At 55.1% G+C, this 14,712-nt stretch overlaps 2 protein-coding genes across 4 annotated transcripts; both read left to right on the top strand.

Annotated features, from left to right (window-relative positions):
- Nucleotides 1-3,466: 3,466 nt before the first annotated feature.
- Nucleotides 3,467-6,247, top strand: RPS14 (ribosomal protein S14). 2 transcript variants are annotated; one of them, XM_021552139.4, is made up of 5 exons: nt 3,467-3,504; nt 4,636-4,786; nt 5,077-5,238; nt 5,422-5,498; nt 6,139-6,247. In XM_021552139.4, exons 2-5 carry the CDS (start codon nt 4,638-4,640, stop codon nt 6,204-6,206), a joined length of 456 nt encoding a protein of 151 aa, XP_021407814.1. In that variant the 5' UTR covers nt 3,467-3,504; nt 4,636-4,637; the 3' UTR covers nt 6,207-6,247. The 2 variants fall into 2 exon arrangements, with proteins under 2 accessions (XP_021407814.1, XP_085447526.1); XM_085591400.1 differs by lacking the exon at nt 3,467-3,504 and adding an exon at nt 3,746-3,886.
- Nucleotides 6,248-10,490: 4,243 nt separating this feature from the next.
- On the top strand, nt 10,491-14,483 carry CD74 (CD74 molecule). 2 transcript variants are annotated; one of them, XM_021552115.3, is made up of 9 exons: nt 10,491-10,588; nt 11,769-11,944; nt 12,068-12,159; nt 12,249-12,302; nt 12,479-12,574; nt 12,794-12,884; nt 13,241-13,429; nt 13,737-13,829; nt 13,946-14,483. In XM_021552115.3, the coding sequence occupies exons 1-9, from the start codon at nt 10,518-10,520 to the stop codon at nt 13,951-13,953; spliced, it is 870 nt and encodes a 289-aa protein (XP_021407790.1). In that variant the 5' UTR covers nt 10,491-10,517; the 3' UTR covers nt 13,954-14,483. The 2 variants fall into 2 exon arrangements, with proteins under 2 accessions (XP_021407790.1, XP_021407791.1); XM_021552116.3 differs by lacking the exon at nt 13,241-13,429.
- Nucleotides 14,484-14,712: the final 229 nt, after the last annotated feature.

Raw genomic sequence — 14,712 nt, 5'->3', positions numbered from 1 at the left:
TACTTTTAAAAAAAAAAAAAAAAACCCACTGTAAACAGAAATCTGCTCAGGAAGGCACTGGGATTTATTAATACCAGCTTTGCCATTTTACATGAGTATCAGGTAGATTTTTTTATTGCCTGTCTTCTGTTTGCAAACACAAAGGAAACCAATTCCTTTCCTGCGTGCTTCAAGCTACAGGCTCTTCTTCAGCACATCTGTCAGAAAGCAGTTCAGCGGCTTTCCTCCGCATTGTTTCCAATTTATTAATCAACACTTCCAGCTCCCTACTGAGTTACAGCCACATTATGGTCCCCTTGAAGTCCATGGCAGCACTTCCACCAACTTCATTAGGACCAGAAACTCGCTCTTGAAGTCTCTGCCAATTCCTTAAGTGCTTTAACTTCAGCATTGGAGATTTCTGTTTTAATCTTCCTACGCCTGTTTCTGACACATCATTTTACATTTGTGCATACACCAACTGCCCTTCTTGGAACTAAAAGTGGCCTTAAAAGCAAATGGAAAAGCTTCAGGTTTTTTTTACCTGTGAATGGTGCAATTGGGACCCTGAATGTCTCTTTGCATAGCTGTTAGAGGAGAGATGCCATCTTGAGGGGTCTGCTAGAGAGCCACAACTGCAGACTCTGCTCCGTTCAGCCTGCTACAGGGGGAATTTTGGCCTCTTCCAGTTCCAGTCTCTATTTCAAGGCCACCAGTAAGGCCACTGGTCCATGGCTTGTGGGAACAAGTCACAGCCATGAAGACAGTGATATGTGAGCACCAAAAATTCCTTCTTGTGGGAAGTCTGGAGCTGGGGCCTTTGCAGGTCAGGCCAGTCACTTCCCACTGACCCCTCTCAGCCTGAACCAGTTTACTCCAAGGCCAAAGCCCTGCAGGAGAAGACGTTAGGAGCAGCATTCTCATTTGCCTGCCCTTTTTGTTTAGTCACCAGCTGAGTTATGAAATCCGCCTGCAGCGTCACCGTGTCTGTGGGTTTCCCATGGGCTGGAGAAGCTATTACCAAGGAGCAGCTGGAATGTTAATTACCCATTAAGGAACTAAATCTGGGGGATTTCTCAAAGCAAATACACATCATTTCTGGCACTAACCCCACAGTGGCCTGAGCATCCTTCCCAGCCAGGCTGGAGGACACAATCCTTGCAGCCCCTGCTGGAAGCCCCTCCCTTCTCCTCCCAGCCAGGGAACGCTCTCAGCGCTGTCCTCAGCAGCAGGACAGCCTGGCTGGAGCTGGCATTCGAGCCCCAGGAACATTTTGCAGGGCAGGCAGCTCCCTTGCAGACACACCAGAACTAGTGCAAGGCAAAGTGAAAGGGAAGAATGTGTCGCACGGAGTGGGAGAAAATTCCATCCTGCTCAGAGGCTGGAGGGACCAGGAGCAGTCTGTCTCCCAGCAACTTTGGGGCTGAGGGCAGCACAGGATTTTGAACCAGTGGGTTAATTCTTTTAGCAGCTCATATGGTTATTTCAGCCTGTTGCCCATAAGTGGAGGCCTGTCCATTTCCTTGCCTCTAGTTTGCTTTTATTCCAGGGGAATATCCACAGGCTCATACAATCCTCTTGGAGGATTGTCACAGGCAGAGCAGCACACGTGGCTCCGAGGGGACAAACCCACCCTGCCTGGCTGCCTGTGCACCCCTCACCATCCCCAGGCTCCTCCTCAGACAGAGTACCCCTGGCACAGATGCCCTGACACAGGCTGACCTCTGCAGCACTCCCTGCTGCTGACTCTTTCCTTCCCCTTTCCTCCAAATCAGGCCACAGCCGCTGTCACTGGAGCTCCCGGCTGGAATTACAGCAGCTCTGCCAATGTGTCTTTTAAAAGCCTCTCCTTCAATATTCAAACAGGAAGATCCCTGATGCAGTGGCAAATCGAACACAGGAGCAAGTGAAGGTGTTCCACAAGGTCAAGATGGGGGTTACAATGGCATCCCTGAGCACAGAGCGCTTTACCAGGGAAAAATCCCAGCACAGGTGGGAGGGGTGCAAGGGAACAAGGAGCCTGAAGGACCAAACCTCTTTTCCTTGGTGGCAGCCCAGAGGATTGCATCCTGGAATACTTGGCCAGAGAAAAGAAAAAGGTATAGGAATTCTGGATGGGCAATATGGGCAAGTGGACGCTACCCTAAAAAAACATAGCACCCCACAGCTTCAGAGGAAATGGACACGAGAAGGGAGACAGAAGTTTCTGACAGGCCAGTACCAAACACCCTCAGTCCTGCAGAAGAGCTGGACCCTCCCTGCAGATGTTTCCAGGCCTTTGACAGCGCAGCCTCACTAGCAGTGCTGTTACAAGGAGCCTCCCTTTTCCAGCTGCTTCTCCTCCATCAGCCCAGCTCTGAGCACAGTTCTGGGCACAGATCTGAAGGTCTGTCAGGCGTTCCCATGTAGGGACCCACAGGTGCTCCTGCTCTGTCACTCACACCCCAGCCCATGTGGCTCAGAGCTCTCTGTGTCCCAGAGGCAGCTCAGCACCAGGTGAAGCAGCTGGAAGCAGGGCAGGATCATGCCCAGGAAGCATCTCACAGCACTATAAATTCAATTTCATTGTGCCTCTGTTCCGAAGGTTTTTGGTGTTCCCCATCCTTCTCTCCTGAGCACTTTTTAAATCACTTGGAAACAGAAAATACTGCCTTGTTGGACCACCTTTATGTAAAAAAAACTTACAAATTTGCGTTCTCTTTGTTGAGGTAGAACAAACCTCCCCCACCAGAGTGCAGGGAGGTGTTCCTATGCCATCGCTCACAGCTGCAGTCTCTGCTTCTCCCATCAGCTGCCAGAGCTCCTGCAAGAATCACAACTGAAACCTCTCCCATCAGCTCCTTGACAAAAATATGCCACTCACACATATTAAACCACCGCATGCTTTCTCTTGTGGGTGAATTCCCAAACACCTCCCCGCAGTCAGGGCTCCGGCCTCAGCTTGGGGCAGGGATAAACAGCTGCCTTGGAGACCCCCGGGACTCCTCGCCATGCTCAGCCCTGACAGCGGGGTGAAAGGGAAAGCCGGGGGGAAGCAGGATGTTTCTGGAATTACACCCATCTCCCTCCAGCTGTTTTTTCAACCGGTTCGTTTCCAAAGCTCTCCCGGGCCGCCTCCGTCTGGAGCGCGAACACCCCCGAGCCCGCCGCCATCTTGGGGAGGGAGCCGGGGGGGAGGCCGCCGCCATCTTGGGGAGGGAGCCGGGGGGGAAGCCGCCGCCATCTTGGGGAGGGAGCCGGGGGGAGGCCGCCGCCATCTTGGGGCGGTCGGGCCGGCGGGAGAGCTGAGTGAGGGGAGAGGCGGCCGCGCCGTCCCGGGCAGCGCGGCTCAGGCCCGGGACAGACGGGCACGGGTTGGCCGGCCCAGAAGGATCGGGACTGCGACCGGCACTGGGACCGGCACACAGCCCTGCGCCTGTGGCAGCGGACACGCCGCCTCCCGCCATCCCTTCCGGGTGAGGCGGTGACCCCCGCCCCCTGCCCCGCCGCTTCCTTTCCGCGGCGGCCGCCGGAGCAGACGGGCAGGTGAGTCCGGGCCGCGCCGCATCCGCCGCCATCCGCCCGCCCGCGCCTCGCCGCGGCCCCCGCGCCCGCCGCCCGCCCCCGCGGCACCGGGGCTGCGCGGGGCAGCGCGCTCGGCGCGGGGGCCGCGGGCGAGCCGCGGGCTGGAGTGGCGGAGCGCCCGGCTGGGGCTGCTGGGCCCGGCCGGGCCTCTCTCGGACCCTGAGCGCTCGGGGCCGCGGTGAAACGAGGCGCGTTCGGAGCTCGATGCCGGCGGTACAGCGTGCGCTGCGCGTTCCGTGCCGGCCTCGCTGGGCTGGAGAGAGCACTGCCCGTGTGGCCCGTGCGCCATGGATGTGCCGAGAAGGGGATGTGGTGCTATCGAAGTGGCCGCGCAGACGCTGATGTAAATTGGTGTTAGAGTGCTCAGAGCAGTTGGCGGAGAGGCACGACCGAGGGTGATCGTGGGTTGTGTTGGGGTTGGGTACCTCGGTGCAATGCCTGGACATCTCCCGTGTGCGGGGCGCTGGTTGTAGCAGGAGTTTGGCAGGAGAGGGCAATAGGGAACCGTTTTTCTGTGCTTGGCAGCGGATGCACAGGATCCCCAGCCGTGAAGCCAAGCACAGCCGGCGCTGCCCCTGCTGTATTCCATCGTTGGGTGTGGGCTTCGGGGGCGGGAGACTTAGCTGGGCTAGTCCCAAGGATGTGGTTGGGAGGCCAATAATATGGAAGAACCCAAGCTAGTACTTAAAAAGTACTGTAGATTCACGGCTTACTGGCAGTACCGAGTCTGTGTAATTGTTTGGTTTGGTGTTTTCTTTCCATAAACTCACATAAACAAAGGGAAATGCTCAGCATTGCTGGTTATCAAGGAAATGAGCTCCCTTGTGCACTGCTGTGGTGAGACTTGGGGATGTCAGCTACCATGAAGTGCAGCAGAACAGACTCCACTAAACAGCTGTAGATGATGACCTGTGTGCCAGGATACAGCAAAACTGGGAATCATGGGGTTTATAAGAAATGTACATGTGTTTTGCCAGTGGTAAATAATTTTTTCTTGCTTGGTAAAATGTTGAATTAGCAGGAATTTAATAAAATTCTTTACAAATGGTGACAAACTACCAATGCTCAGACATCTCTTTCATTTTTGTTCAGAAATGGCACCTCGTAAGGGCAAGGAGAAGAAGGAAGAGCAGGTCATCAGCTTGGGACCCCAGGTTGCTGAAGGAGAGAATGTGTTTGGCGTCTGCCACATCTTTGCCTCCTTCAATGACACTTTTGTCCATGTGACTGATCTCTCTGGCAAGTGAGTATGAGACAGGCGTCACCTCACTGCAGTACCCAGCTCCTTCGGGTGTGAAAGTAGAAACTGGGTTTGGCAAGAGGTTCCACCGAAATCCCTGAGTTTCTACTGAGCTTCATGCAAGGTGCATATACATGACCTGGGTGGCTTGGTGAGCTCTTCTGATCAAGATGGTGTTCAGGGTACTGTGTGGCTTATTGATCTGGTAACATTGGAAATAATAGGTTCTGACTGTGCCCATATTCTGGTTTGGGGGAAGATGGCTTTCTTTTGAACATCTTTTCCTTCTGTAGGGAAACCATCTGCCGTGTGACCGGTGGGATGAAGGTGAAGGCAGACAGAGATGAGTCCTCTCCCTACGCAGCCATGCTGGCAGCCCAGGATGTTGCCCAGAGGTGCAAGGAGCTGGGCATCACTGCCCTGCACATCAAGCTGCGTGCAACTGGGGGCAACAGGTACAGCAGGAGGGTTGGGACTCTGATGGGGATATGCCTGTGGGGGCTGGTGGTGAATGGGTGTGGAAGACAAGGACAGTGGTTTGGCGTGGGAAAAGTGTGGCTTTCATATTGCTGCCTGTTTGTAAACTGTGTTCAGCTTCTGGGTCATTAAAGGGGTTGTTGGTTCTTACTCTCCTCCAGGACCAAGACTCCTGGACCTGGTGCCCAGTCAGCCCTGAGAGCTCTGGCCCGCTCTGGAATGAAGATCGGCCGCATTGGTGAGTGAGGAAAAGAGATTATTTAGTGAAATGAGCTTTGTAGGCATCTGTGCTGCTTGATCTTAACTTGGGGACTTTATTCATGACTGCTTAGATGGCACCAATGAAAGGATTTCATATAAACAGATCCTTAAATTGACAAATTGACCAGTAGGTGGTGAGAGCAGTACTCAGAACCCAGGCTTCTGTGTGCAGGGCAAGCCCCAGCTTGGAGCAGGATGCTGCTGGTCCTTTGGTGTCACACAGCTCTTCTGTCATCTAAAAATACCTTATTGGTCTCGGTGATTCAGTAATCAGTAATAATGGAGTTCTCCAGCTGTTGTAGGGAGAGTCCTGAACTTCAGGGGAAGTCACAAGATGCAGTGGTGGTGGTTATGCTGAAAATTCTTCAAGCATCCCATTTCTTTTGAACTGCTTTGGTTACTTGATTTAAGTGGGATAGGAGATGGGAATTTCTGTTTGCAAAGCATTAAAGCCCTGGGTACACAGCCTGTGGCACGTTCCCAAATACCTTCACAGAGAGTTCCTTCTGCACGAGCGGCTCCTTGGTGTCCAGGTGCTGAAGTGTTGGCTGATGGCTGTGTCCAGGTGGTTTCTGGGGGTATCTGGGGGGTAACTGTTCTGGATTTTTTCCCTGCAGAGGATGTCACCCCCATCCCCTCCGACAGCACTCGCAGGAAGGGTGGTCGCCGTGGACGTCGTCTGTAACCAGTGCAGCACCTTCTGTTATTAAAGCTCTCTTAAACCTCTGTTCAACTCTGTGTTTTCTTACTGGGGTGTGCTCAGAAGCCAAGGTTCAGTTAATTCCATCCACAGATGGCTTGTACTCTGGAGCAGGGTCTCTTGCTTGGAGAGGAACCAGGCTGGCTGATCCAAAGCCACAGGGGTCTTGGGCTTCATACAGTAAAAGCTACTTTTAAAATGAGTCACGATCTTTTGCATCTCCTGGAAAAGAAAGCTGGGCTGGGAGTGAGCAACTACTGCTGGGCTTTCTGCAAAATGTTGTTTAATGCATCACTTCCCCTTTCTGTGGAAAAAGTCCTCTCTGCCTGGACATCTGTTCCTAAGCCAGCATTTCCCTTGGCACAGCCATAGTGTTTTATTTGTTATTTTATATGCGGCCATGGAAAATGTTAGAATAAACTTCCCTTACTGTCTTAAACATGCACCATTTGCCATTCGGATCACTGTTTTCCTGTACTTAAAGTGGTGGTTGAATTCCCTTGTGCAGAAGGTGTCAAAAGCATGAAACCAGAAGCAGCTCAGACGACATGGAGCTGAAGGAGGAAGGGGGCAGGACAGAGGAGAGAGAGAAGGGAGTGGGGTGCTGTTACCAACAGCTCCACTGTGGCTTTTGATACTCTGGATACAGTGAAAGCTGTTGCTGTTCTCGTTAGCCACACAGGTGCAGGGCGGGGTTTTACTCCAGGGAGCCGCAGTGACTACGAGGGCTCTGGAGAGGGCTCTGGAGAGTGCCGCGGGAGCGTGGCATGTCTGAGGGCACTGCACGTTAGTCCACACAGGCAGGGCAAGTAGGCAGGGTTGCAGTTTTCTCCTGCTAGTGGGGTTTTTTGGTTTGTTGTAATTTTGTTGATTGGTTGGTTTGGGGTTTTTTTTGTTAGTAATGATTTTTACATGATGAAAAGCCACAGTTAGTACAAGATTGGATGTGGCACTGGGTGCCATGGTTTAGTTGAGGTGTTAAGGCATGGGTTGGACTCGATCTTAAAGGTCGCTTCCAACGCAGTGATTCTGTGTTACTCTGTGTTACGTGTGAGTTACTCTGTCCCAGGGGACATCACCATGGCTGTTTCATGGGGCACATGTGGGGAGAGCTCTACAGCAAAAATCCAACGCAGGACCTTTGCTGTGGCAGACGCTCAGCAGACTCTGCTCATCTCGGTGCAGAGGGAGGTGTTTCCATTCGCTCCCGCTGCTGCCCACCCTGGTCCAGACCGGTTCAGCCCTGCTGGTTTGTACACCAGATGTAGAAAGGGGAAGGTGTCTGCTCCATGGGAAGGTGGAGTTACTCTATTAACCCTTAATCCTTGGAAGCTGGAGCTGTGCAATTGCACACAGTGCTGGCTGAGCTGAGTCACTGTACACCCAGCCTGTGCCACGTGCTGCCCTGGCAGTGCTGTGCCATGGGCAAGCTGGTGCCTGGGATCACTGCACAATTAAAGGTAAAAGTTGCTTTGATTTCTCAGCCGACGTGATGTCTTTGAAGCAGCTTCCTGTGTTGATGCTCAATGCCAAAGAGGAAATGATGAATGAGGAAGAGAAACCGAAGCCCCAGCAAAGGGCAGCTTCCTGGCCTATGTTCTGGGGCTTTCTGGAGGGAAAGGCCCTCCTGTCAGAGGGGCATGGATGGGGCTCCTGGCTCTTGACAGTCCCTGGCCTGATCCAGCTGGCTTGTCTTCAGTGATTCAGTGAGGAACTGAATCACCTGCACCCCCCTGTAGCTGTAGCTGGCTGATGCCTTCTGGGCTGTGTGGGTGTGGGACGCTCTGCCTGCCCACCCTGTTTCACCCTGGCAGGGATGCTCATTGTGTGGAGGGCATGGCGCTGTTTGGGGGCTGTGCTCAATCCCCAGACAGTCAGTGGTCACTGGTGAGTTCTGTGGCTCAGCATTTCCCCTCAGGTTTGCCCAGGGCTGATCCTGTGCTGTTGAGGGTATCACCTCAGGGTCTGTGGGAAATATGTGTCTGTTCTCCAAACCTTTGTGCAGGGTCCGGGGGCTGAGGGCTGTGAGATGAGGCCCAACTGGTGATGAATGTCTTCCTGTGAATGTCTGCTGGGTTATTCCACCTCACTGCCTGAAATAATTGCTCTGCTGGCCTGGTCCTCATCAGAGTCCTGAAATCACTCCTTGCTCCAGATGGCTTTTTTTCCCCAAAAAAGACTTGTGAAGTTTTTGATGGGCAACACCAAATACAAAGCCTTGGGGTAACAGGACAGTGACAATTCATTGCCAGCCTCAGGCAGTGGGAGAGTGAGGGGGGTCAGACAGGATGGAAGTTGCTCTCTGAAAGTGTCTTTGTCTTCCCTGGAAAGTCAATTTGCAGACTGAGAACACACTGGGTGTCAGCCCTGGGCAGAAAGTTGTGTATGAAGCACTGAAGAGCTGACTGGAGACATCTGTGTGTGGAGCAGGGGCTGAATTAGGGCAGACAGACTTCCAGGCTGGGACTCAAGGGACTCAGCCTGCCTGGGAAGGGGGCTGTTCCCCACCCCCGAGTTATCACCCACGTTTGTGGTTTGCACAGCCAGCCTAGTTCCATGGAATTGTTGGGGTTTTGTTTATGAAGTTCCTGTTCAGACTTTTTCTGGTTCTCCTTATGGCTGAGGCTGGTCACGGAATGCACCAGGAGCGTGGCCTCGAGGCAGGGATTGTGGCACCAAAATGAGGAGCTGAGTGGGATCTGGGGCTGTGAGGAAAACCTGTGTCCCCCAAAAGTCCCAGTGCCCATGAGGGGAGAGGCAAAAAATGCATGGAAGACTTTTGTGTTCTTTCCTTTTGCCCCCCTTTTTTCTTCCCATTTTCTTACTTCTGTTTCTTCCCTTTTCTCTCAATCCCCTCTCCCATTTTATTTTCTTTTCAAACCCCTCTGATGGTTTCTAAACACAACTTTGTTATGGGCCTGGGCTGAGGCTGATGGATGCTCTGGGGCAGTGCTGTGTGAACCCCTGGGCACCCAGGCCATTCTCAGCTGGGTTGCAGGGTCAGGACCAGGCTCCAGGCACCACAACCCTTGCCCTGGGTGGAACTGCAATTTCCCACCTGGAAAGCAGGAGCATCATGCCACCACATTTCCTCCAGGAACAGCATCTGCCAGGAGTCCCTGCCCTATCCCCTGTAAGATGATCCCTTGTCTGCTCTCCCAGGGCTGTCCTGCCCGCTGGGAGGCTCAGGACTGAATCAGGAAAAGAAATGGAGTTGCTGAAACAAGGTGTCCCTGCTTGCCCCAGTGGGTTTGCCAGGTGGTGCCTGGTTAGGCAGGGTTAGGTAGGACTTTTAACTCCACATTCGCAGTTTCACTTTTGGCTGAGCTCTGGCCATGTTTGTGCTGAGTCCTGACACTGGAGCCAGCTTGGTGCTGGGTTCAGTGTGACCCTCGGCCCAGCGTGGGCATCGGGGTCTGTCACCCCCAGGGCTGCTCTGGGACATTGTGTAACACCACCAGAAACCACCATTATGGGGTGGATGGCTGCTCCTGCCCATGTAGCACTTGTGGGGCTGTGGGGGGGCTGGAGACCCTCATTGCCCTTCTCCCACTGGTGCTTTGGGATCACTCACATCTAGGGGCTGTTCCTCCTGTCTTGACTCTGGGGTTCAGCCCTGGAAGCTGCTGCAGGCAAAGCAGAGAGGATAGTGCTAGAGGGGAGGAGGGTTTGAAAGCCCTTGATCCTTTAGTCACTGCCCTCTCAGCCTGAGAAGTGCTGGCCAAGAACCCGCACACAGGGAGAGTCCAGAGTGACCCTCAAGAAGGGCTTGAGCCCAAGTGCAGCTTTTTTTGCAGCAGGGGAAGAGGCGGGGTGTATCCTGGCACTGTGCCCCCACAGAAAGTCCTGCTCAGCTTCTGGTGAGAGGGGTCCCCTCCATGGTGTCCCACCCCCCTGTCCCAGCTCTGTGCCCCACTTCCTTCCTCACACGTTTCCTCTCACCCTCCGCACAGCCACCTACCTTTTCTCACCTCCTGCCCCCGCAGGGGTACCAGAGCCTGTGGGCCCATGGCACCGGTGTCACCAGCTGGGCACGGTGACCTGCTGGTGGTGTGGGGTGGGCAGTGAACCCCACTGAGCGGCCGGGGAGCTCACGCCTGTGTCCAGCACCATTTCTGAACTGGAGACCTCTGGAGCAGAGGTCTGCCTGACAACGAGTGATGCAAGTGCCAGCAGCCAATAGGACTTTTTTTTTGGCTTCCCCCCCCCCGGGTGTCAGGGCGGGGTGGGGACCCGAGGGTATTTCCAGAAGCCTCTCTCGGGGTGCTCATTGCCTTCGGGGAGCCCAGCGGAGCCATGGCTGAGGAGCAGCGGGACCTCATCTCTGACCGCGCCAGCGGTGTGCTCAGTGTTGGGGACACCCAGAGGTGCCACTGCTGGGGACACGGGGTTGGGGCGCAGGGGGAGGGTGAAGTGGGCACGGTGGGGACGTGGGGCAGGGGGTATTGCGTGGTTGTGGGATGGAAGAGGATACAGTCGGGTCAAGGGGGCGCAGAGTGACTATGGGGCAGAAGATGGGGCGCAGGCTGTGGGAATGGGGCACTGTGGAGCTAAGAGGGCCGTGGAAGGGTCTGTGAGGCAAGGCAGAGGCACGGGGTGGCTTTGGGATGGGGGGATTGGGTGGCCGTAGGATGGGAGGCATGGGGCGGCAGGGGGAGGGTGACATGGGGCGGCTGTGGGATGGGGGAATCGGATGGCTATGGGATTGGGAGGGCACGGAGTGGCAACGGGATGAAAGGGTCACTGCGCCTCTGGGCCGCCGGGGACAAGGCATGGCGGTGGGGTGGCCGGGCTCACAGGGTGGGGCATGGAGCCATGGCGTGAAGCTTTGTGGGAAGAGGCTGCGGGACAGGCAGGCCGATGACGTGGCCGTGGGGCGGGAGCGGACCCTGGACCCAAAAGTCTTTGTGGAGCTGCCCCCCCCCCCGCCATGTCCCAGCTCGTCCCCGCGTCCCGACCCCGCAGGGGGGACACCCCGCCCGTAACTTGTAGCCAATCAGGAGCCCCGGAGCGGTGACGTCACCCGTCACCAGGCAGACGCCCGAGCGGCGCGTCCCGCGCGGGACTCGGCAGCGCGCGCCCGTCCCGGGCCCGGGGCAGCGCTGAGCCGGGACAGCGCCGCACCTCCACGGTGCCACATCCGCGCGGCGGGGCGGCATCTGGCACAACATTTTAAAAATGAAGTGCAGTCCGGCACCCCGTGAGTCGTGTCCTCTGCCCCATGGACCAGCGAGACTCCAAGGGGCTTCATCATCCCGCAAAAGGCGATGCCCAGAGTGATGCTGCTCCTCAAAATCCCCTGGCAGCGCCCACCCACGTGCCCTTCGTCCCCCCTCCCCTGTCCCCACTTCCCCCGCCCCACAGTGGGTTTCAGTTCCTGGTGTGGAGGGGCACTGAGGTTTTACTTCTGCTCTCTGCAATGGGGGAATTTGCATTTGTCTGGCTGCAAACCCCCGTGACAGGAGTGTCTGGGGCCGGGAGGGGTGACAGCAGGATGTCACCTCCTGCTCACGGTGGGTGGCTGAGCTCCCTGTCTGTGTCCCGCAGGTCTGGGCTGGGGCGCAAAGCTGCCTTCTCCACACTCTCCATCCTGGTGGCCCTGCTCATTGTCGGCCAGGCTGTCACCGTCTACTACGTGTACCAGCAGAGTGGGCAGATCAGCAAGCTGACCAAGACTTCGCAGAACCTGCAGCTGGAGGCTCTGCAGAGGAAGCTGCCTGCCAGTCAGTAGCCCCATGAGCACCAGAGTGCTGGGAGGTGGAGGGGGAGAAGGGATGAATCCCTCCGGGACCCTCCCAGATCACCCAAGCCGATTGGGTCCCCTCACACTTCTCCTTCTTTGGCAGATGCCAAACCAGTGAATAAGATGAAGATGGCCAAGGCAAACACACCTCTGGTCATGAGTGCCCTGCATCCTGCACCCTTTGAAGACTTTTCGGTAAGAGAAGATCCCTGCTGCTTGGCACTGCCTGCTGCCCTCAGGCCTTGCTGCCGTGCTCACACTGCCCCTTTGCCTTTTCTCTTGAGGCCAAGGCCCCTGCTAGCAACAAAACTGAGGACCTAGTGAAGCACGTGCTGCTGGTAAGATTCCCCAGCCCACAGCTGCCTCCTGAACTGGTCTGGGGTCTCTCGGGGTGCTCAGAGCTGCTGGGAGCTCTGACCTCCTGCAGCACCTGTCTGGCTGATACCAGCAGAGCTCCAACCCCCACCCCTCCACCTCATTTTTCTTTGCCCTCACTGTGGTGGTTGCTCTGCAGCAAGCAGACCCCAGCAAGATGTTCCCGGAGCTGAAGGACAACCTGATGGACAACCTGAAGCGCCTGAGGAGCACCATGACTCATGTGGACTGGAAGGTCAGTGCTTGTCACTGTCATCCTGTCCCCACCTGCCTTCTGTCCAGGAGTGCTCTGGGAAAGGACATCTGTTTATCAGGATAAACAAAGTCTGGCTGCTCCTACCCAAAGGAAAGGGATGGTCTTCACCACCTTCCCTGTCCAAGCCAGAGCTCATGACGTGGCTCCCCTGGGGTGAACTCCCCCCATGCCCATTAACCCATAACCCTGTCACTGTAGTCCTTCGAGTCCTGGATGCACAAGTGGCTGCTGTTTGAGATGGCCAAGAACCCCCAGTCGGAGGACCACAAGGCAATCCCAGCAGCGAAAGGTATTGGGGATGGGGCTGCTGAGCTGGGGAGCTCAGGCAATCAGGGAGGTGTTGGCATGGGACGTCTCACAGGGAACCAAGCCCTCCCTCCAGTCATGGACCAATTTGTTCTGTGGGAAGCCCCTGTTTTGTGACTGTTAGAACATCGCAGGGCATCTCTGCCCACTGCCTGTAGGGCATTTGGGGTGGAAAAAAAGGCTGGAACCCCACCCCAAATCCTCCATCCCTGGTTAGACCAAGAGCTTCAGAAAGGTCACCGAGCAGGAGCTTATTCACCTTTAACTGTTTCTGGATAGGATCTCCTGCTGAGAAGGGCCTGGGGGCTGACAGTGTCCCCTCTGTTTCTGTTGCCCTAGTGCTAACTAAGTGCCAAGCAGAGGCCACTTTTGGGACTGATCTGGTGGGCCACTTCCGCCCCCAGTGCGATGAGAATGGTGACTACATGCCCAAGCAGTGCAATTTCACCACCGGCTTCTGCTGGTGCTGCTACAAAAATGGCACCAAGATTAAGGACACTGAAACTCGGGAAAAGCTGGACTGCCCCGGTAGGTCGCCAGGGAGGGGATGGAGAGGAAGGAGCAGTGTGCATGGACTGCTTGGGAGTAGGAAGAGAGCTAGGAGAGGGCATCTAGGCTTCAGGGAGCACCCCTCACCCATCCAGTGCCAGTATGTCAAGGCTTTAAAAATCCACACCCCCGCAGGTAGCTGGAGCTGAGGTGTGCATTCAGGGTTTTCCATGAGCCCCCTGCTCAGCAGTGGGTGCAGGCTCTCCTCTGCTGCCCTCAGAGGGATGGGGGTGGGTGATGGGGCAGCCCCAGGGTCCTGCACACACATCCTGCCCTCCCTTTGCAGGCACTGCTGCTCCCAGTGCTGCTGCTGGCACCCCAGATCCAGAGGAGATGATCTTCTCTGGGGTGGACATGCTTAAGCTGAGCCCAGGCAAAGGTGAGTGTCCAAGTGTCCCCAGAGTCTTGAGGACTGCTGGAGAGGGGGAGGTTGTGAGGAGAGGGGTTTTGGGAAGTCTTTGAGCTGTCTGACTACCTCCTCTTGTTCTCCCACAGGAGAGTAGAAGAGGATGGCAGCAGTTGCCTTCAGCATCCCTGCCCCTTTAGCTCCTGCATTATTTTCTCTATTTCTTTTCTGCTCTTACATTGCTCTTCCAAGGTAGTTAACAGTGGGCATCCCTGGGCACCCTTCCCTGGCTGCAGAGCTGCCACCACCATCAATGTCCCCTCAGAGGGTGGGTAGACCAGGCTGGAAAATTATTTCAACCACCTCAGATCCATAAATCCTGTTCTGTTTGGCTCGACTTCCAGCTCACCCCTGCTGAAGACCTTAAGCTTCCTTAGACTGAACAAACATTAGAAGCAGCTTCTTAACTGATCCCTGTAGGCTGGAGCCCTGTTAGTTACTGGAGTAATGGGTTTTTATTGCAGAGTGCTCGGATTTGTACATAGATTCGCCTACAGCCTCAGCAGTGGGTAACCATGGGCAGAGGGGCTTTTGATTTTCCTGAATATATCTGATTGTTCCTTTATAAATGATCTCACAAGCTAATAATCTCAAATAAACTTTTAAATAAGAAAGCCTTGTAAGCAACTCCAGCAGAGCTTCGTGTGCTGTTTGCAGCTGTGCAAGGTTATAAATGAATTAACCTTAAGAGAAAAGAGATAAAGAAAAACCTCTGCAGGCACTTGGACAGCTGTATCTCCACCCATGTGTTCTGTGTCCCATTCCTTGTTTGATTTCATTGATACTCTGGGGTCCCCCAGACAGGCAGACACTGGGCTCTGCTCTCCCACCCGTAACATCCTCCAGAGCCAGTCAG

This window comes from Lonchura striata, chromosome 13 (assembly GCF_050655825.1).
Source record: "Lonchura striata isolate lonStrDom1 chromosome 13, ASM5065582v1, whole genome shotgun sequence".
NCBI classification, from domain to species: domain Eukaryota; kingdom Metazoa; phylum Chordata; class Aves; order Passeriformes; family Estrildidae; genus Lonchura; species Lonchura striata.
This window is presented reverse-complemented; position numbering and strand designations above follow the sequence as displayed.

Bases quoted from the DNA above. Each gene is read 5' to 3' on its own strand.
- RPS14 (XM_021552139.4), top strand. From the start codon at position 4,638: ATGGCACCTCGTAAGGGCAAGGAGAAGAAGGAAGAGCAGGTCATCAGC. The intron at 4,787-5,076 runs GTGAGTATGAGA...TTCCTTCTGTAG, and splicing joins GTGACTGATCTCTCTGGCAA to GGAAACCATCTGCCGTGTGA. The intron at 5,239-5,421 runs GTACAGCAGGAG...ACTCTCCTCCAG, and splicing joins CGTGCAACTGGGGGCAACAG to GACCAAGACTCCTGGACCTG.
- CD74 (XM_021552115.3), top strand. From the start codon at position 10,518: ATGGCTGAGGAGCAGCGGGACCTCATCTCTGACCGCGCCAGCGGTGTG. The intron at 12,575-12,793 runs GTCAGTGCTTGT...CTGTCACTGTAG, and splicing joins TGACTCATGTGGACTGGAAG to TCCTTCGAGTCCTGGATGCA. The intron at 12,885-13,240 runs GTATTGGGGATG...CTGTTGCCCTAG, and splicing joins GGCAATCCCAGCAGCGAAAG to TGCTAACTAAGTGCCAAGCA.